The sequence below is a fragment of the Lycorma delicatula genome, chromosome 2, assembly GCF_047948215.1.
Source record: "Lycorma delicatula isolate Av1 chromosome 2, ASM4794821v1, whole genome shotgun sequence".
NCBI classification, from domain to species: Eukaryota; Metazoa; Arthropoda; class Insecta; order Hemiptera; family Fulgoridae; genus Lycorma; species Lycorma delicatula.
In genome coordinates this window covers 233,692,024-233,713,463 of record NC_134456.1, presented here as the reverse complement: position 1 = coordinate 233,713,463, position 21,440 = coordinate 233,692,024, and the positions used below count along the sequence as shown (strand labels likewise).

General features: G+C 29.0%; 1 protein-coding gene across 5 annotated transcripts in view; it reads left to right on the top strand.

Annotated features, from left to right (window-relative positions):
* The window catches only part of LOC142319753 (uncharacterized), a 105,742-nt gene that overhangs the window by 20,022 nt on the left and 64,280 nt on the right, over positions 1-21,440 (top strand). For all 5 annotated transcript variants that reach the window (XM_075357386.1, XM_075357384.1, XM_075357383.1 and 2 more), the window contains exons 3-5: positions 5,079-5,277; positions 9,729-9,851; positions 11,796-12,004. In XM_075357386.1, coding sequence (XP_075213501.1) covers positions 5,079-5,277; positions 9,729-9,851; positions 11,796-12,004 — 531 coding nt within the window. The remainder of the gene's footprint in view (positions 1-5,078; positions 5,278-9,728; positions 9,852-11,795; positions 12,005-21,440) is intronic.

The window sequence follows — 21,440 nt, the reverse complement described above, 5'->3', positions numbered from 1 at the left end:
TTCCAGTGTCATAGTTATTGCGTTGGGCAGAATAGAAAATGCATTGTAAACAATTCATTTGAGGTAATATCAGAATGTGACATTTTATTTATTTTTATTTCAAGATAATTAAAAAGATTATTAGACTCATAATAATACCAGATGACATAAATAAGCTGCTGTATATCCCTTTTCTTTGTATTAGAATCTATCAGTTATTTCTATAATCTTGTATAAATTAAGTGTGGGGGGGGGTTGATCATTATTATGAACCGTTATAGTTAAGAGCTTTTGTATTCTGTCTTGCATATGTGTAATTTGAAATTAGTAACATTTTGATTGAAACTGTACATGTAAGCCTGATAAAAGAATAACTCTGGTTTAAGTGAACCAATTAAAATTATATTTGAATCTTTACCACTTACGTGTTATTGTTAATAGATCATTGGAGTAATAGTTTTCTGGTGATAAGGTTGTTTTTAAAACCTATGAAGTATGAAAAAAATTTCTGTATGACTGGAGGGGTGGCACTGTGGCCTGCCTCAATATGAATTAAAATTGCTGAATGATTTAAAGTTTTTTTTCTTGGTGAACCAATTTAATAAAACACACATGTCTCTACAAGGAATTGCAATTATTATGTTATATTTTATCTAGAAATAATCATGTAAAGAGTTCCTTTTGATACATATACAGTAGTGTTAAATTATTCCAAACCTAGATGTTATTTAAAAAGTAATTTTATTTAGAAAAAAAATCATTCCTGTACACTGAATATGTAGTAATTAATGTCCTTTATTCTTAATCGTTTCACATATTTGATGTGTGTTTCTATTCAATATGTTTTTTGATTTCATCATGAAACTTATCAATATTATTGTTTTAATGAGGTCATTTTTTGCTGTACAATTCATTTTTAGTATTGTTTTTTACTATTGCCCAAAAATTTTCAGTTTGGTTAAGTCTGGGGAGTTGCCTGGCCACAGGAGCACTTTGTTTAATTCTTTGAAAAGTTTCTCAACTTTTTTGGCTGTATGGTATATGGCGCCGCCAAATCTTGTTAGAATAATCCATTGCCTTGTGGGAATTTTTTTTGTCCTGTCCTATAGAATCTTGATGGCACTTTTCAACATACCATCTACTGGAATTAAATTGGAATTAACAAAGGCTTTCAAATGTGAAACAGTTCCAAAACATTTTTTCTGGTAATGTTTATCTGATTGTTGGATATAAGCTGGTGATGTATTTTCATGTTTCTTTTTGTAATGTGTGGAACCCTTTGCCCCCTGAATATAAAAGTGTGACTTGTTGGAAAACAACTTTTTTCAGTCTTCTTTAGTCAAGTTTTAGCATGTGCTTTGGTCCATAACAGCTTTATTTTAGATGTTACTGCTGTTATAAGATGCTTTTTGGTTGGTTAATGTCCATCTGCAAGAAGTCTGTATCTAATAGTTGGTCACATGTACACAAGAGGATGCTGAGGTGTTCCTGGCTTTATCTAGAAAGAATGGAGCCAAAGTTTTGAAATTATCCATTTATTCAACATATTCTCTCCTGAAACTGATGCACTTGGTACATTGTTGCAGCTTTTCTAGTCCATGCAAATAAAAGTCCTGTGATTGAGCGCAAAACTAGCTCTCGGCAGCTTCTTTGACATCTTCAATGTCCTCAAAATTAATACCCTTAAAGTGTTTCTTCAAGTTCAGAAACATCTTTCCGATTGAAGGGGCTAGGTCTGGTGAGTAGGGAAACTGGTTGACCAGTTAGAAGCCCAGGGTTGTCAATTTGGCAGCCACAACGTTTGACATATGTGCAGGTGCATTGTCCTGCAATAGAAAGATCCCTTTGGCCAACTTCCCTCGATGTTTCTTCTTAATTGCTTCCTTCAAGTGATCCAGCAGATTAGCTTAATATTGTCCAGTTATAGTAGATCTCTGAGGTAAGTAGTCCACCAACAGATTGTCCCAGAAAATGGATGCCATCACGTTTTTGGTTGATTTCTGGGTGCGGAACTTCTTTGGCCGTGGGGAATCGCTGTGGTGCCATTCTTTTGACTGTTCCTTGTTTCAGGATCTAAATGTGAAGCCAAGTTTCATCCTTAGTCACTAAGTTAGCCAAAAAAGGCCTCTGGAACTTCAAAATGACACAATGCCTTTGGATATCTCAGCTCGTTCCTTCCACTGATCACAGTTGAAACATTTGTGCACCAACTTTGCTGAAAGGTTGCGCATGTTTAGGATTGTGGTAATAATGAAACCAACTCGCTCTCTGGAGATGTCCAGTATCTGGGCTATCTTGTCAGATATTCGCTGGTCCTCAAGAGTGAGCTCGGACAGCATTGCATGTTGCAGTATCAGTTGCAATTTGAGGGTGCCCACTGCAGTGCTTATTTTTAACAGTGAAATGGCCAGTCTTGAAACGAGATATCAAAGTTTTTATAGTGCTGTAGGAAGCACTCTTCTTTCATAGTGTTTGTGACATCTAGTGTGAATGTCCTTTGCTGACTTTCCCTGGAGAACAAAAGGTTAATGACCTGTAACTCCACTGATGAGAAACGTGCTTGAGACTGCCATCTCAGCTTTCACCTGCAACAGAAAAAAATTGTATGAATCCTGGACACCTTATATTTACACAGTTACATACTAAGATTTCAAACTTTCAAATGAGTCCAAGGTGTTTCTGTTTCAACCACAAGGCATCAAAGCCAGGAACTTTTCAGCCCCCATTATAAATTTGTTCCACCGGCTGCTAAATATCTAAAAGTCCACAGCAGATAATTTTAGATCAAGTTTACTCTTTTTTCACTTTGTTAGATCAGTTTTTCTTTAACAGCCACATTTGCCTTTTCTTTAAGGTGTAAAGGAATCTGTTTTATGAGATGTGATCAAAAAATACGGTGAATAATTTTTTATTAAAAAAGTAATAAGGTTACATAGAATTCGATTTAATCTCCTTCAAAATACTGTCCTTGGCTAGCAATGTACTTATCCCAATGTTGACTCCATGACTGGAAGGCGTCTTTCAGAAGGGCTTTCAGCTGCTCGGTCGTGGCCCTCTCAATGTCAGCAATGGTGTCAGAACGTTTTCCTTTAAGCACAGTTTTAATTTTTGGGAAGAGCCAAAAGTCGCATAGTGCTAAATTTGGTGAGTATGGCGGATGTGGACAGACAGGAGCACTTTTTTCGGCCAAAAACTCACCAATGAGAAGTGAGGTGTGACACGGCGCATTGTCGTGGTGAAGAAGGGAGCCATTGGTCCATTTTTCTGGTCGCTTTCTTCGTACGTCGTTTCGCAAATGTTGCAGTATACCCTTATAAAATTCAGAGTTTACAGTTGTTCCCTTTGGAACGAACTCGGATCGCACTATGCCCTCACTATCGAAAAAACAACGAACATGACCTTGATGTTGGATTCTGACTGACATGCCTTTTTAGGGCGAGGAGATGAACTGGTTTTCCATTGGGAACTCTGCATTTTGGTCTCAGGGTCATAGCCATAGACCCAACTTTCATCTCCAGTTACAATTTTGGCCATGAAGTCCGGATCTGCATGAAGACTCTGTGCAAATTGACACACGATTTTCCTTCTGTTCATCACTCAAAAGCCTCAGAACAAATTTTGCACTCACTCGTCTCATTTGCAATTCATTAGTTAAAATGCTTTGAACGGATCCGTACGAGATGTTAATTTCTTCCGATAGCTCTCGAATAGCATTCGCCTGTTTGAACGAACCATTGTTTCCACATTTTCAACTGTTTTTGAGGTTAGTGGACGTCCTGCACATTGCTCGTCTTCAACAGACTCATTTCCATTTTTAAATCGGTCATACCACTTGTATACAGTCTTCAAAGTTACCACATTATCGCCGTACACCGATTCTAACATTTCATGAGCTTCTTTGGCACTCTTTTGCAATTTAAAACAAAACTTAATGTTAATGCGTTGTTCAAAAGCCATGTTGGGAGACAGACACGATAAACACAACCTCACTCTAGCGGCTCTGGCAGCTGACTGGTAAGCTTGAATGTGTTACAACTTGTCCCTGCCTGTCTCAGTTGATCACGCTATTGGACAAATTACAGCATATGGATGTAGTGTTGGCAGTTGCCGCTATAAAAATTCATTCACCGTATTTTTTTATCACACCTCGTTTGTTCAGAAAAGTAACAATTTTTAAACACTTTCTTGGAGTTGCCATTATTATATATTCAAGACAGCATAAAAAAATATGAAAATTGTTAAATAACTAAAGAACAGTAACCTCACATAATACAAACGACTTAAAGAATGGGTGTGGTCAAGCAGTGTAGTCACAACATAGAAATAAACAAACTCCCAGTGTTTGGATTAATTTTTGCACACTACTATATATATATACCTAGTGTGTGTTAATCATTTTATATTAGACTATTAGAATTATTGGATTCATGTGGTAAATGTGTGTTTATTTATTATTTGGAAGTCAAATTGTTTATTAATTAATTGGAATCTTATTGTTACATAATAATATAGTAATCATTGCAGATGATAAAATATTCATAAAACAATAATGTTTAATGTCTCTATATTAAAAAAAAGGACATAATTCAAATTACTTGCAATATAATTTAATGTAGTTTTTTCTGAAAATAACATTTAATTTTGTGTAATAAATAATTTAGCAATGATTGAATAACATTGGAAGATATCAGTTAAAAAAATGTCTAGTCACAAGAGATGTTTTTTGATATGCAAAACTGACATTTTGTAAAGCCTATTTACAAACCAATTGGCTTTTTACTACTTATTATTATTTGATTCTATCATTATGAATTATTGTAAATTATGTTTCATTTCAGTCTCGTAGAACTTTCGATCCAGTTTTTCTTTTTCTTTTAAGAATTTTAATTTTAGGATAAACCAAGAAGCTAAGCTCCCTCTGCTTGGATCCGCACCACTTTATGAAAATTCTTTATTTTTTTTGGGGGGGTGTTGTGTAACCTGTAATAAATTGATTTTTAATACGTATAAATTATACATTTTGCTAATGATCTTTTAAATTTGATTTATACAGAACATAGAGACTTATAATTTTTGTGTAATGAAATTTTTTTTAATAGTTTTCAGGATCGTGGGAAAAGACTGAAATTGCACCAGTTCATTGCAAAAAAGGCAAATGTTTTATTTGATCCAGAATTGAATGAGAGAGAAGAGCGACCGCCTACAAGAAGTAACGAACCAGGTCTTTATGCAGTTTTGCCTCCGTATGATTCGTTTCTCAACATTGATAAAGCCAGCAGAGTTAAACATTTCTTTCAGGTAGATTTTTATTATTTTTTTATTATATAATTGTGTATTGATATTAAAGCAACTAATTAATTTGTCGATATTTAAACATTATATAAGTATATTTAAGAATCAATATTGTTCTTTATTAAAGTAACAGCCGGTGGACAAAATAGGCAGATTTTTTTTAATCTTTAAAAGTTTACTAATGTATGATTTTATTTTTTGTATTTTTACAATACTGGATTTTTATCCTAGATTTAAATGAGAGCTCTTTACATTTCTACCCTGCACATTAATTTACCTATAATTCATATGCCTTTTACCCTGATTGTGCTATTATTATTATTATTTATCGCAGGAAAAAATCCTGCGATGGGTAGAAATTGTATGATTTTTTATTATGTATTCATATTGGGTAGGGCATATTATTTTTATATATAACAAGTTGAAATGGACAGAGTTAAAGAATAAAGAGTATTCCTGGTGGCAATTAGGTGTTCAAATTCTCAATATTGATCATAAACATAATCTAAGAGGTATTCATGGTGTTACAAAAGAGCTCTCTATCTTAATGAAAATGTCTAAATTCAGGACCCAAATTGTTCTAATTATCTTTTCACTTTTAAAATAATCAACCTGCAAGAGATATTTATGACAAATTTGCTGGGATTAGCAGGTTTTTTTCAGTTTCTTAAATGAAAAGAATTGTTTGAATTTTAGAATGATTCTTTTTTTTAATAACACTTAGATTGTGGAATATGAACTATTTTAGGTTTAGTAGAAGAGGGAATCTTTGATTTTAACAATTTGCCAATAAATATAAATTGTTCAATATCCTCTTCCTCCTCTTCGCATGCATGTGTAGAAATTTTTCGCATGCATTTTCCCAGAAATGGGAACAGTCATATGCAAAACTAGTTGTGATCCATTATGGAATTCATTTGGCTCATTTTTATATGTAATGCAATTTTTGATTAAACATTTTTTTTAAACTGAAACCAAAATCTTCAATCAAAAAATGTCTCAAAATTGTTTGAGAGAGATTGTTGGATAAAATGTTAATATACTTTTGGAGCTTTTATTTTATTGATAAAGCTTATCTTCAGAATTTGTTGAGATTAACAGAAGAGAAAAGGTTTTATATATATATTATATATGTATAAAACCGCGCGGTTAGGGTGAGAAGTTCCAGGCCTTGATAAGAAAACATTTCCTGGGTACACTTTGATTTTCCGCCAGAGCACTTAGGCCAGTTTGGTACATTGATTTATCCAATTCCTTAAAATAACCATCTACAGCAGCAATAACTTCACTAATGGTCAAAAATCTCTTCCCTCCAAGCCATTTTTTTAGGTTAGAAGACAAGTGATAGTCACTGAGAGCCAGATTAGGTGTATATGGAGGGTGTTGATTTTTGCCATTGCAGTGACGTATGAGCTGGAGGAGTATTGTCTTGATAGAAAAGCACTTTTTTTTTGTCAAATGTGGTTGTTTTTCTTTAATTTCATCACAAAGATGCTGCATAATCACATAATATTTGCCATTTATTGTTTCACCCTTTTTAAGACAATCAGTAAAAACTATCCCACGGTGCATTCCAAAAAAAGCTGTTGCCATAACTTTGTTAAAAGATAAATTCGTTTTCGCTTTTTTTGGAGCAGGTTTTTCTTTGTTTTGTCTTGGAATTGTAGTGATGAATCCAAGTCTCATCAGCTGTTTCAACTCAATGTAAAAATTTCTCTGGATTGCACCAAAAGAACTAGACAATCACTTGAAATGTTTTTTCGGCACTGTTTTTCATCTGATGTTTGTGCAATATATTGCACACATGCTCTGTTGACATAAATACAGATTCTGCTAACTCTTACAGTTACTCGTTGATCTGTCAAAATGATTTTATACACCTTTCTCTAATTTTTGGCATATTCACTTCAGAAGGGTGCCCTCTGTGTGGTTCATTGCAATTTTAAACTCTGCAACTCTGTGTTTAACTCTGTAGTATTTGATGGGGGAGAGTCTCCTGATATCATAATTAGCTCTTCTATAATTTCCTTTGCACATAAGTCTTTCAGAAAAAAGTATTTAATCGCTGTACAAATTTCCAGTTCTTCCTTTTTAAAAAAAAATTCCTAATTCTTCACTTTGACAGACTGTAAATACAGTAGTAGTTGTCCTTCCTGTGGCGAGTGATAGCTTCTCTGCTTTTCATCTGGAGGTTCCAGTGTTTGAATCATTTAATATGTAGACCGTCTAGTAAACAATAAACATTCTATTTCTTATATTAACAAAAATTTAGAAATATTAGAAATTAATGAAGGTGACAGAATTAAATATAATAAAAAAATATTACATAACTGAATAGAAAAGTGTTTTCTATTGCTGCATAAAACTTGCAGCAAAGCAGCACTCATGTAAATTAATATGTAATTTTAATTGTTTTAGTATTTTTATTGTAAATTATTAGAATGATTGAAATATCATGATTATGCAATATCATGATTGAATTAATCATGACTTAGAATGCAGGATCCCACGAAAGGACTTTAATGAAAAATTAAGCTAATATGTGTAATATGCTAATATGTAAATATTGTTTAGTTGGTGGTTTATGTAATAGAATTTAAATAATCTTAAATTTATATATATATATATATATATATATATATATATATATATATATAATGTTGGTAGTTTTAGTTAATGTTGAATTCAATAAATAATTGCATTGCATTTAATTAGTTTAGTAATTGGTCCGGTGATGAAGTTGCTCATGATCTAAAGTAATTGAAGGGTTTTTATTTAATATTGGTATATTTTGTAGATAATTTATTCAAAGATGTGTTTAATTAAATTATATGCTTTGAAATTACCTTGACATGTTTGCTACTTACAGATGTACTAAACACTTGTTGATATACCATGAGTTTTATTTACACAAGTTTATTTAAAATTGTTCATTTTGCCTATTTCATATTGTACACAACTGTTTTTTAATACAAATTTTCCCTTTATTAGGTAATAACTTATAAAACTAAGCTTTGATTACATTGTGAAATTCTGCCATAATAAAACTTTGTGGAAACTGTTTTAACTTGCTGAAATTTTACAAATAAAATTACAGTAACTACATATGTGTAGATATGTAAAGCTAATGTTAGTTTAACTTGTTTAACATGAAATTGAGTTTTTTTCAGTTTGCTAGTAACCATTGTAGTATGACAATAATAATCTTCTTAAGAAGAAAATTAAAATGTGAAACTGCTTATCTGTTTAATTTTTTCTTCTGTTTTATAAGAGTTTTGGTAAGCGTAAATATAGTTTACTTTTTGAAAGAAAACTGAATTGACTTGTCATATCAAATAAATTTAAAGGTTTTCATGTTTACAAATGTTACAAGCTCTCTTACTTATAGGGAAAAATTTTTTTGGCAATGATTTCTCAAAATTGATTTTTAAAATTTTTAAGAAAGTACACCAGAATAATGAAAACAGGAATTTGGTCAGTATTTGGCAAGTAATTTATCATGTATTGACATACATGGTAACAGTAATCTTTATTCAGTCCTTGAATAGATAAAATTAGAAATTATTATTTTCAAGTACTAGGTTTTTTAATTGTTTTTAATTTTACATATTTTTTTTATAGAAACAGGTGTGTTAAACAGTCATAGTAATATTTAGAACTAATTACAATTAATTAATGCTTAGTCACTGTTTGTAACTTATTCATATATGTATACTTATTCATGTATATATTATGATTAAACATAATATATACACCCTTTGCAAGTGTGGTGAAAATTAAACTGTTAAACACATCACAGAAGTTTGCCCTAGGACAGCTTATGAAGGGACTCCTGAAGATTTCCCAATTGCGACTCCAGAATAGATTGCTTATATTAATTTATTAGATGTTTGCTTGTAATTTTTGATTGTAATTGGTGTTATCTTGGTGCCATACGCTAAATAAACAAATACACAAGTTGTTTAATACAAGTTGAAAGAGTCTCTAAACCTTAACCAGCATTAACTCTTTGCATAAGGACAGCATCCATACAGAGTTTGGAAGTTTATTGATACAAAAGTTTTACTTTTGGTGGCACAGAGGGACTATTATACTGGGCTAGTAATCGTTGCCACTACAAGCTCACCCGTTACTTGGCAGTGACCACTCACCGTATTTTTTCTTTACTTCATTTAAGAATCGCCTACAAATATAGAGAGAAAAGTTGGTAAGTTTTACAGTTTGTCGGTCTAATGTGACAAAAGTTTGCATTTTAAAACATTTTCCGTGTCTTGCTAATTATGGAAGATACGAATTTGATTTTTATTTTTAGTTTTCTTTTACAAGAAAATTAGATGGTCCAAAAATACACTGACCCTGGATGGAACTGTTAAATTTAATTGTTAATTTATTGTACTTGAAGGGGTAACCTGTTATTCCTTTTTTTTTGAATTTTATTGAATTGTTTTTGTTTACAGTGTGTGAAAGTGGGAGATATTATATATGCTTCTATCATTCAAAAACTATCATCAGCTCTAGTATTGAAGGTATTGTGTCTTGATGGAGAGACTGCTCGCAGTGTTGCTGATCTTAATATCAAGGTTGTGATTGGATTTTAATTATTTTAATAAGATCTATAGCAATCTATGTCACTTCAGTATTCCAAAATAAAGTATATTTAGATAAGATTTAAAAGAAATTTATTACTGTGTTCATGCTCAACATAATGGAATGTGGTTATTAATATGAAATTAGTGAATTGTAAAACAAGAAGGTAGAAGTGTTCATAGAGAGCATTCTCTCTTGAGCACTTGTTGACTATGTAATCATTATACTTAAAATCATTAGATCAATATATTTAAAATTAAATTATCATCTAGTCCTTCAACATGGGAATTGTTTTACACAGTTTATTTTTGCTAAAAACTTGTTTTCTGAAAGAGTGGTTTTTTTAATGTATAAATGTCAGCATACCAGAGTGTGTACGTCTTCTTTCCCCATATTTTATAAAGTTCAACTTTAATGATTAAATTTGTTTATTTACATAAAATTAAAAATAACATTATAATAAAAAAAAAGGATTTGTGAACTTATATTTAGAAAGCAGTTAACTTGGTTTTTTATGTTTAAATTGACATATGTTGAATTTTACATTTAAGTTGTTACATGTTTAAATTGGAAAATGATATTATTGAAATAGTTGGATAAGTAAATTGAAGAATTGTTAAATCTGGTTATATTACAAAGAACTGTTTATTCTGTTAAAAAAAGAGTATGAAAAAACCCTAAAAAAGGCATGGGGCTTTTTCAACTGTCCAGCTAGTTGTCAAAAAGTTGGCAGTTGAAGATTAGGCATATATAAAACTATGAAATGGATAGAAATCTGATGTTTTACATTTGAAAACAGAAAATTTTAATGAGAAAAAAGAAAATTAGAAAAGTTTAATAAGAAATTAAAAATTTGAATTAATTAAATTTGTTTAAAATTTTAATGAGAATGAGAAAATTTTAAATTTCCACATTTTCCATTTACTACAACATGGAGATGTATTAATAAATTGCTAAAGTTTATAAATTTCATTATTTAGTCAGATTCTGATCACGTTTTGTAATTTTTACAATTCAATACCCCATGAATTAATTTTTTTAAATTGTTAAATGTTCTTTTATTTAAATGTGGGTTAAAAATTAAGAAAATAGCATTTTATTGGGTAGTAGTATTTTTAAATAAACCTTAGTTTCAAGGATAATGCATATAATTTTCATAGACTTAAAGTAAAAACGTATGACTTTCTAAAATAATGAGAAAGCTGTTGCTGAAACAGATTTCATCTGCTAAAAGCTATGATGAATATTCATTTAGAATTGTTTTTAAAAAAATTTTCTCAGGGGAAAAATTTTTTTTAATAGATATAAAAGTTTTATTTAAAAATTTATGAAAAAATTAAGGACAAACACTCGCTTCACATTCACAAGAAAGAAACTCACAACATGAATATTTAGAACACCAGAAAGGGCACTGAGGTCGGAATGTATGATAAAGTATGGGGAGGACCCAAGATCTGAACAGTTCCTTCGAAGAGACTTGAATAATGGACTGATTAGATACGGTTATATAAAATATAAAAAAAACAAGTTAATATAAAAAAATATCATTTTGCTCTCAGTACTTCAGGATCAAGCAGACCCAATGCAGGAATTTGCAGTATATAACATTAATAGATTTATATTTGTTAAATAATTATTCAATTGTTAGCTGTTCTCTAATTTATAGTCTGGAGAAATTTAGACTTGGTCATTTTAAAAAAAATCAGACTATTCAAAAGGACATTAAATTTTACTTGTAAAACAGTTTGCATTTAATTTTAACTTCATTGTGATTCTCTGCGCTACAGATTGGTAATAGATAAATCAATTTTTAATTGATAGCACATTTTATTTTTTCCCACTAACTTTTGTTATTATTATAATATAGTAAGTTAATATAATGTATGAGCCTATATGATGAAGAAATGTTTTCCATATTGAATTAGTTTTTTTTATAGGCGCATTGTCTCACAATGAATTTGATACCAGCTGTTGACAAGAAAAACATCTCGCGTCCATTTCTTATAAATGATCTGGTGTGTTGTGAAGTTTTGGAGGTTGTAGCCGATTCAGAGAAAATGACATGTGGCATGAAGGGTGTCCATACCTCTGAACACAGAGCGCGACTTGGCCTGGTACACTCTGATGATTTTCCTGAAAGTTATAAGTTAGTATTATTGCTTTATAATTAATTTCTCTTTATGCTTAATATGTGAATCCATTTTTTCATATTTTATGAAAAAATTAACAGTATTGTTTTATTCTTCTGTGATAAATTTATTTAGTAACATAAGCTATCTCTTGTATTCTATTTTATTTTAAGTACACTGTTGTCACAAAAAAAAATTCACGGTTTCTGCACATTGTGTAATGTTTGATTTGCACGTGTTTTCTCTGTTATCTATTTAAATAAATGTATCATTCAGATTATTAATCTTTTGTAAGATATTTGGTTCGCCCTGTTAAATAATTGTTTTAAAAAGAACTTTATATACAGGTGAATTAAAATTAAATTTAATTTTGTTATTTAAGTAAGGTTATTAACGAACATAGCTATAATAGATTTTATTCTTTATATTTCTTTCTACGTGTACAAAAATGTTTAAAGTTTACTGAAGGGATGAAAACATTTTTAATAGGGAAAATTGTAGGTAAGAAATATAAGTCTCTGTTATCATATTACTTATGCTACCATTCATTATTTCACACTTTCCCAACTTTAGAGAAGACAAAATATCAGGATAGTATGGGCCAGATTGTTTATTATTTTGAAATAATACCTTCATTACTCATTAGTTTTTATGATATTATTAAGAAACCACTAGTGAACAATTTATATATTTGTCAAACTAATTTGCTATCTAAACATAAACGAACTAACTTTGTATCAAAGAATTACTACTTAGTAATATATAACCACTTAGTAATAACTAAGAGGGCACTTATAACTACTAAGAGGGCATCCCAGACTACTAAACTAGGTCTTAAGTGCCCCAGTTCTTGAGCTTTGAATAGATTTTTAAAACATGAATAATGCTTACTGTATGGGAACTTGTTCATTCCTCAAGTTATTGATTCCATGACCAAACAGAATTGGTTTTATTAGATTGATTGTTTGGTGAGTAAATGAAAAATCTTAATTTTGAATTGTTATAATTTTATGACAATAAATATAAAAGAACTTGTTTTAAAAAGTTAATATTTTAAGAACCGGTTTAAACATTAAGAAAAATGCCATTTATGTTGAAAGGATAATGCTTGAAAATGTTTTTGATTTAGACTTCCACAAAGCATGTCGGTAAAAATAAGATACAATGAGTGGGACAGTTTGTGTGAAGCAAAAATTCAGTTATGTTGTGAAACTATGTATTGCGAATGAATTGCTTAACATTAATTACTGTTTTGATTTGACAGATTTTCTTTAAAGATAAATCATTCACTGGTTTGTCAGTTGTTTTTTCTTCATGAAAATTGGATTATTTTTTAATTAAAAAATGAGATAATGTGGTTGTTAGTTTCATAATTGTGAAAAGTATTGGGTCATGTCTATTCATATTAACAGCTGGCTCAGTTGTCTTATAAATTGAGCTTTTTACCAGATTGTAAAAATGTTTCTTATCGGTGAAAATAAAAAAAAGGGAAATTTTGTACATGACCAAAATATCAATGTCAATATCAATTTGCTTATTAACATGCTAATGTCTATATGTGATTTAATAATAGTTGTGTAATATCTGTAGGCGCATTGATATTTTCTGATGAAAAATAATATGTGTAATATTTGAAATTTATACTACCCTCTTCAAACTTCTCTTAGGATTATATTGTACTTACATATATTTTAATTTATGGTTACTAATTATTAATTTACGGTCACCAAAAATGACTTGCTGAAAGGTTAAGTAAAAGAATTAATTGAATAAACACGGCCACTGCTTTTGCCTGCTAATGATGTTTTAGTTGGATAGTTAAAACTGCCACAAATTATAAATATGAACCAAACATGAATTGGTACTCAATGTAATCAAGATGAGTAGTCATTTAAGTATGGTAATTTTATACCACTCAAGTGATTTTTAATACCTAAAAAGAGCCATTGTATGCAAAGTTTATTACACATCTTAGTTATTGTATTAATTTATAACTCAGAACCGTTTTATATTCTAATTCAAAATCTAGGTTACATCAAACAAAATATTGTGAACACAGATTTACAAAAGATGTTCTACTGTTACTGCTGAACCTTTGTGACTGTAATCTGTTGCTGTGATATGTGTAACAACGTTTGTCATAATCAGTGAATTAAAATTGTAAAAAAATTTGCATAGCATGCTGATAATACAATTAGCATCCCATATTAAAAACAAAAATTGTTCTTTTTAAAGCTTTTACAATTGTTTTATATTTAAAAAATTCTTGTCAGTTAAACCATTACCATAATATGTGTATTATTAGCAAATAAAGTAAGCGTGAATTTAAATTTTATTTTAATGAGGGTTCAATGTGAGAATAATAACTAAGATAGGAACTTACTAACAAATAATTAAATTTATTAACCAAAAAAGTAGACTGCCTTTTTTTAATATCACTTGTTCTTTCTTTATACTCCGCTTTAAAGATCTTTACTTCATAAATTGAATCCTTTTTGGTCTATCTTACTGTCAGATAAGAAATCATGTATTCATTTATAGTAGCTGAATTATATGTATTTAAAAAGTTCAGTATTCATTTTAAAGTGCTGGGATTATTGTTTCTGGTTTCTTTCAATTATAGTTAAGAATTAGCAGCGTGTGAAAAATATTTATGGGAAATGTTTAAAATAAATAACCTAAATGCAAAAGGTAAATTTAATCGATTAGTGATTTTTCATTCTACTTTCTTTCAGTGAATCAGTTGTATGATTTTCTGGGTATTATATAAAAATATTTGTGTTAATTACTAAAAATATTATTTTTCTGCTTTTTAGAAAATTATTTTTGAGTTCCTATTTCATGTAATCAGTTTGTCTTGGAGTGACATTTGATTAAAAGTTATTCAGGAAATGTAAGTGTGTACTTACTAGAAATTTAAGCCCCTACAAGCATCATAATGGGTTCAGAGTACTGAGGTGACTGTAGCAATATCTTTATTGAAAAAATAAAAGCTTTCTTGCTATCCGTACCCTTCACAAATGACTCATATGAATGCAGCACTATTACTTATTATCAGTTATGTATGTATTGTATATTAGAGTATAGAGTGTGAATCTGTCTCCCCTTTGTGAATAAAATGCAAAGCTCTCTTGAGGCCAGAAAACACAAATATTATGTAATTTTTTTCCAACCCTGTGTTTTCCCGTCTGTTGATTTAAGTTAGTAAGCAACTGATATTTTTTAAAATCAAGTATAAAATAAATAATTAATATAAGAGTAGCTTTAATATTGTAATGAGTTTAAAAAGACTGATTTAGAATTCTTTATTTTCTTCAATTTGTTGCTAAATTATTAAAAGACATAATTATTTGTCTTTTACTATTGGCAAATTGATTTTTGTCATATGTACAAATAAACTGAAAGTTCTGAAATTTCAGTTCATAATTATTGCACATTTATTAGATAGTTAATAGGTTAGAGAGTTTTTCTAGGTATCATGAACCTTTGTGTAGAATGTAGACAGCGTATGATGATATTAAAATAGTAAATCTAAGGAAAGTTGTGTTTGATGACATATAATGCCTTTAAAGTTGTCAAAGTAATCTGTTTACATTACAAGAGCTAACTAAATGTTGACATGTTTTTATAAGCTATATGAAGTTCACATGTATCGTGGAAAATTTGTATAATGCAAGATACATGTTCTAGAGTTAAATTCTTAATTAACATGTTAATTCTTTTAAAATCAGTTGTGACATTCAATCTCTTGTTGGTTTTGCATAAAACCACAAAAATCAATATGATTCAGACCTTTATTTGACAAGATAAGATATTGATTTGTTCAGTGTAACATTCAAGCTTTTTTACATTGCCAGTTGTTTTATGTGTGAAAATATTTCATGAAAAGTTTTTCTAAATGTGAGAAATTCTCAATGTATCTCTTCAAATGTAATGAAAAAATGAATACAGCAAATATATAGAAAAACATTCTATAATTCATTAACATTGTCAATCTTTCTCTTTTTGGCATTTTTGTAAGAATGCTTTTTGTATGTAATTCTGAGGTCATTTGTGAAAATTGACATTTTATAATTCAATTTAAAAAATAAATAAAATTGGTCATTTATTTTCACTTGTTTGAATTAAGTTTTTTTATTTTGCCCTGAGCTCATTAACAAAAATAAAAATAAAACTTTTTGACCCAGTTGATGAAATAGAATGCTGCATAAGTTTATGCTGGGAATTTGGTCAGAAAAGCACATGTACAGTATTTGAAAGTGGATGTTTAATAATATCTTTCTGATTAAATTTGACAGTAAAGGTCATAACATTAGTGAAGAAACCGTTTCATGTGCATGCATTAGCTACTTCTGGATGATTATATTTCAGTCATTGTCAATTTGATAATTACCACTAGAGTTTCTTTACTTTTCCCACAACTTGCACGTGCGCGTATTATTCTGTGTGTGTTATGCTCGTGTGTTATTGTTTTAAATAATTAGTAAGCGGCTTTTAAACTGGGAAGGTATAAAAAAATAGTTATGTTCTCTATTTGCTAGATTGTTATAAAAACTGATGAATGTGAGCATTTTTTAAAATTTAATACACAAGTGTATTTCTGGTATGTAAACATTTCTGTGTAAAATGTAATAATAATATAGTGTTATCTAAATGATTGAATAATGTGATTAAATCAAATTTTGATTAGTAATTATCTCCGAGTCTCTGTTCTAAAATGCTTTCTGGGAATCTTAGCTAAGAAAAGTGCTTGTTTCTGTAATATTTGAAATTGGACTATTAGTCAAAAGATACATTGTAAAAAAGTGAATCTTATCTTTCTTTAGCTGTTAAAGCTTGAAAGTTGCATGTTAAATACAGGACTTAAATGTGACAATGGTGTACATATAATGAATTATATGATCACATTAAAAAAAGTTCTTGATTTGTATTAATTGTATCATTTATTATTACTATTATAAACAGGCGTAAATTGAAATATTACATTGCTATTATCATTTCAGGTTATAATTTCTGTTTATATAACAATGAGTTAAAAAGTTACTAATGAGGAGAAATATATACTCTATCTTAGTCAGCCAGGATTTATTGATGTTTTACTGCTATTAGTACATTGCTTGAAAGAAAAAAATATTTAAAAAAGACTAGCGGCATAAAAGCAAAAACTAGTTCCACTATCCCTTCTTTTGTGTTGGCATTAAAAAAAATTAGAGTAAAGCTGTGAGGAAGTTTATCAGTTTGTCAGTATTTCATATTATCAATTATGAAACATTCTCTATCAAATTATTTGAAGGTTTGCTCAGGTTTTCAGCCATGACTCTGAAATAGGACTTAATCTTACAGTGTTTGAATTAAAGTGAGTAGCATAAAAAAAGAGAAAATATATAGAATATCAGCATTTAAAACTGATGTGAAGAATGAGAATCATTAATAAAAAACAATTTATATCTAAAGGCCTATTTGAGAATGATAAAAGAGTGGAATTAATATTTGTATTAAGTAACCAGGTGCGTCAGTGATTAATATTGAATTTATCAGTATAAAATTATGGATTTAATGCTGTTTATATAACTGAAGATGTTACATTTCTATTAAAAAAATATATATTTAATCAAAACAGATGCATTCTTTATGTAAGTATTTCATTTGAAGAAGATATAAAACCTGCAGAAAGTTTGTAGTAATAAATAAGTTTTAAAACATGCTCAAAACTGCATTGTCATCTGTAGTTAGGAAAATTTTTAATGATTTTCCTTGTTTATTGTGAGACTGCATTATAGAAGAATTTAAAAAAGTTTTCTACTTGCTCAAACTACACCAAAATTGAAATGTAAGTATGAGAATTTATTTATATTAGAAAAAGTAAACTTCGTACAGGTAGTAGGCGAATATTCGTGTATGTTCTCCATTAATGCAGTCTTATACCGACATCAAAATGAAAAGAAGAAAGTTAATTGTAGGTTTGTGACTGCAAAGGGTTAAATGATTTACGAGTTTGTATCATTAATTATATCGCCTTCATGATTATTATTTATTATTGTTTGTTTAAAAAATTTATAAAAATTAGATAGCAAGAAATTACATTAAAGGAATCACTTATTCATCATACTGTTTCTGATGTCTTGAATAAGACTTTGGTTATTTATCCCTGAAATTGTGTTACTTTTTGACATTTTTTTGTGATGTCCAGTAAAAAAAAATATTGTATAGTGAAAATTATTCTTTGGATTGAAATGTTAAGTTAAGAATTGTTAAGTTTGCTTTATAAAATGTATTAAAAATAAAAATATTAACCTTGTCCACACACAATAATTATTATTCTACGTAATGAATTATTTTCGCACAAAAATGTTGCAAGATAGAATAACTTGCTGCCTGTCTAATCATTTTATATTAATCATTGTTCAACATGAAAGAAGATATTGCATTCTTTACGTGAGGATTGAAGGTAATTCTTTAAGTACGCTGAATTAAAGAAGGAAATTACAATAGTTTTAAATAATTTAGATATATGGATTCTTAAATACAAGAGCAGCTATTTTTATTGTAGTGGTCTGTGTGTGTGTGTGTATGTGTATTATATATAATTTTTTTAATAAAATTAACAGTATGAAATATTAACCACCAAAACTCCAGTAAGTTAAACATATATATATATATATAAAATATGGTTACTGTATTTAAACTTACCATATTTTTTAATATGATAAGTTTAACTTATATATATATATAATGATATTTGTGTGTCTCTCTCTCTCTCTATGTGTGTGTATGTGTGTGTGTTTATTGTATGAGTATATTTTATTTTTAATATTATTGTTTAATTGTTTTACACAATCATTGTTGTAAATGCATACTATTCAGTGTGGTATTAATTAGTAGTTGTGCGTATTATATGTATGATAGTAAAATACTTTGATTCTCAGCTTTTTTTATACTTCTTGTATCTGAATTTTGTTTAGGGAATGTGTTTTCAGATTATTCTTATGAGAAAGTTTAATAAGAGTAACACTCAATTTAATTTGGCTTGTAATCTTAGTTGTTCAACAGTTAATTTAAATTTGTATGTTGTGGAATCATTATGTATGTGTGTGTGGCTTTGTACTTTTTTTTTAGTTACCATCATTTTACTTAACATGTTAATTGTTTTTGCCGTGGTAGTATTTTTGAGTCACTTATTTAAGTGATTGAAATAAAATCAAACAGAAGATATTGAGATCCATTGCTGGAATTCCTGAATGATAGTTGGGATGTGCTGTAAAAGTAGATATTAATTTAAGAAAATGGGTTATTTTCTTCTTTTATTCTATTAAAGAGATTTTTAGATGTTATTTTGTGTGTTGACAGGTTAGTCGTTCTTCATAGAATATCTGATGACAAGTACATATATTCTATTTGATTCTATGGTTATAAATATTCATAAATTATACTGGTTGATGATACATTTGGCTGGATTATTAACAACTTAATGTTGAATTTTTATATGTTCTTGTGAAACATTCATAGTGGTGTATCTAGTAAACTTTTTACACTTGAAGGAATTTTAACTTTTTAACCATTTCAAGAAATGAATTAAGATAAAAATGTATTTTCTCTGCAAAAATATTGGGTTGTAGAAAAGTTTTATAGACCATGTATCAGTGTTTTTTTGTTTGTTTTTTTTTTTACATAATGAAGCTTGTCTATTTTTTTTAATTTTGTCAATCTGTGTTACTTGGATGTAAATTGGTAATATATAAATTGGGAATTTGTCACCCCACCAATTGCTTGACAACACCTCCATGACATAGCAGGTAACTCGATTTTTAATATAGAGACCTGACCTATTAAAACAAAACTGTTGTTGAAGCATACCTATTTTTATTCTACTTTATTGTTTTGTAAACTCAACCATTGATCTATTGTTTTGCATATTAATGAAGAATTAATTCACAACAAGAATCTTAAGGCAAGAAGATTACAGAAAGAATTTAAACGAGAACTAATTCACAACAACATGCACAATAATTTTAAAAAACAATCTAATGGTAAAATGTCTTAAAAAAGGCAACCTTTTGAAAGAGAAAGTTTATATTATTTTATAATGAACTGTTGTTAACAGTTGTGAATTTCTATATATTTTTTTGTACTTTGATGTTAATATTATTTTGTATTTTTTATTGTTATATTTTAATCAAGTAGTTTAAAATTATATAATAAAAGTTAGGTATCATTTGACATCTAATTGTGTAGATGTTTAATATTCAGGTCTAATAGTTTCCTAATAGTTTCTAGTCTGAAACATAAGCAAGATAACAAAAATAAATATAATTAAAACTTTCATTTACAAACATTACATTACATGCTATAACATGGAGGAGGTTTGTCAGATAACTAATTCTTTGGAAGGGGTGTGTGTGACGTACTACTTGCATCAAGTTAAAGTTAGATGTATTCCTGTTTGAATAATGTGAGATGCACAAAATTGAGCTGCAGAACCATAATATTGATGAATTTAAAAATATATGTAATATAAAGTAACCACACTTTGTTTATCGGAATATAAAAATTCATATATAACTCATTCATGAATATTGTTTATCGTTGTTTACTTACTAAGAAACTTGGATAAGATAATTGTTTTGATATTATTCATAGAGTTAAGCTTATTCAAGGAAGGTTGTGTGGCCTGTTCAGTTTTGTGACTGATCATAACGTACAGGAATGAACCCTGGTTATAAAAATAAATTCATCAGTTACATAAAATAAGAGTGATTTACCTATAATCCTCATGATTGTAATGTTTTATTGATGTTTCTTCTGATTGAATTCAGCTTCTGAATTTTTTTTTTTTGTAATTCTTATTGTGGTGTGATTAAAAATAAAATTTAATAAGAAGGTTGTAATTTACATAACAAATTGTGAACTTTTTATTTAATCTGTTCTCATTTGGTATTCCAGCAAAACGCTTTGAACTCTGATCATATCATACATTTGGAAATGACGGAAAACTGTTTTTAAAAATAAAGTAAGATAAAAAAAAACCAAACACCACTGGGATGTAGAATTTATTTTGCAGCTACTACATTTGTGGTCTCGGTATTATAATATATGTTCTGGTGTTAAAACATCAATGCTGTTTGCAGTAGAGGATATAATTATTCATAAATTTGAATTTAATAATTTTTGAAAGAAAAAATATGTAACTGCAGATAACAGGTGAGACCAGGTATTTTCATGGTGGGGGGTGATAAATCATGTATTGATTTCTTAATTGACTGAATTCAATTTTTTTGTTTTAAATGTGGGTTTATTATTATTTTTTAAATGTTTACTTAAAGAATTTTAAAGTCATTTGTTTTCTGATCTTTATTTTATTAAACTGATAATTAACATCTTTCTTATTGCAGAATTAGACATTTTGCATGGCATTTTATCAGTTAGACTGTATGTATTGTATTACTTAGTTTACAT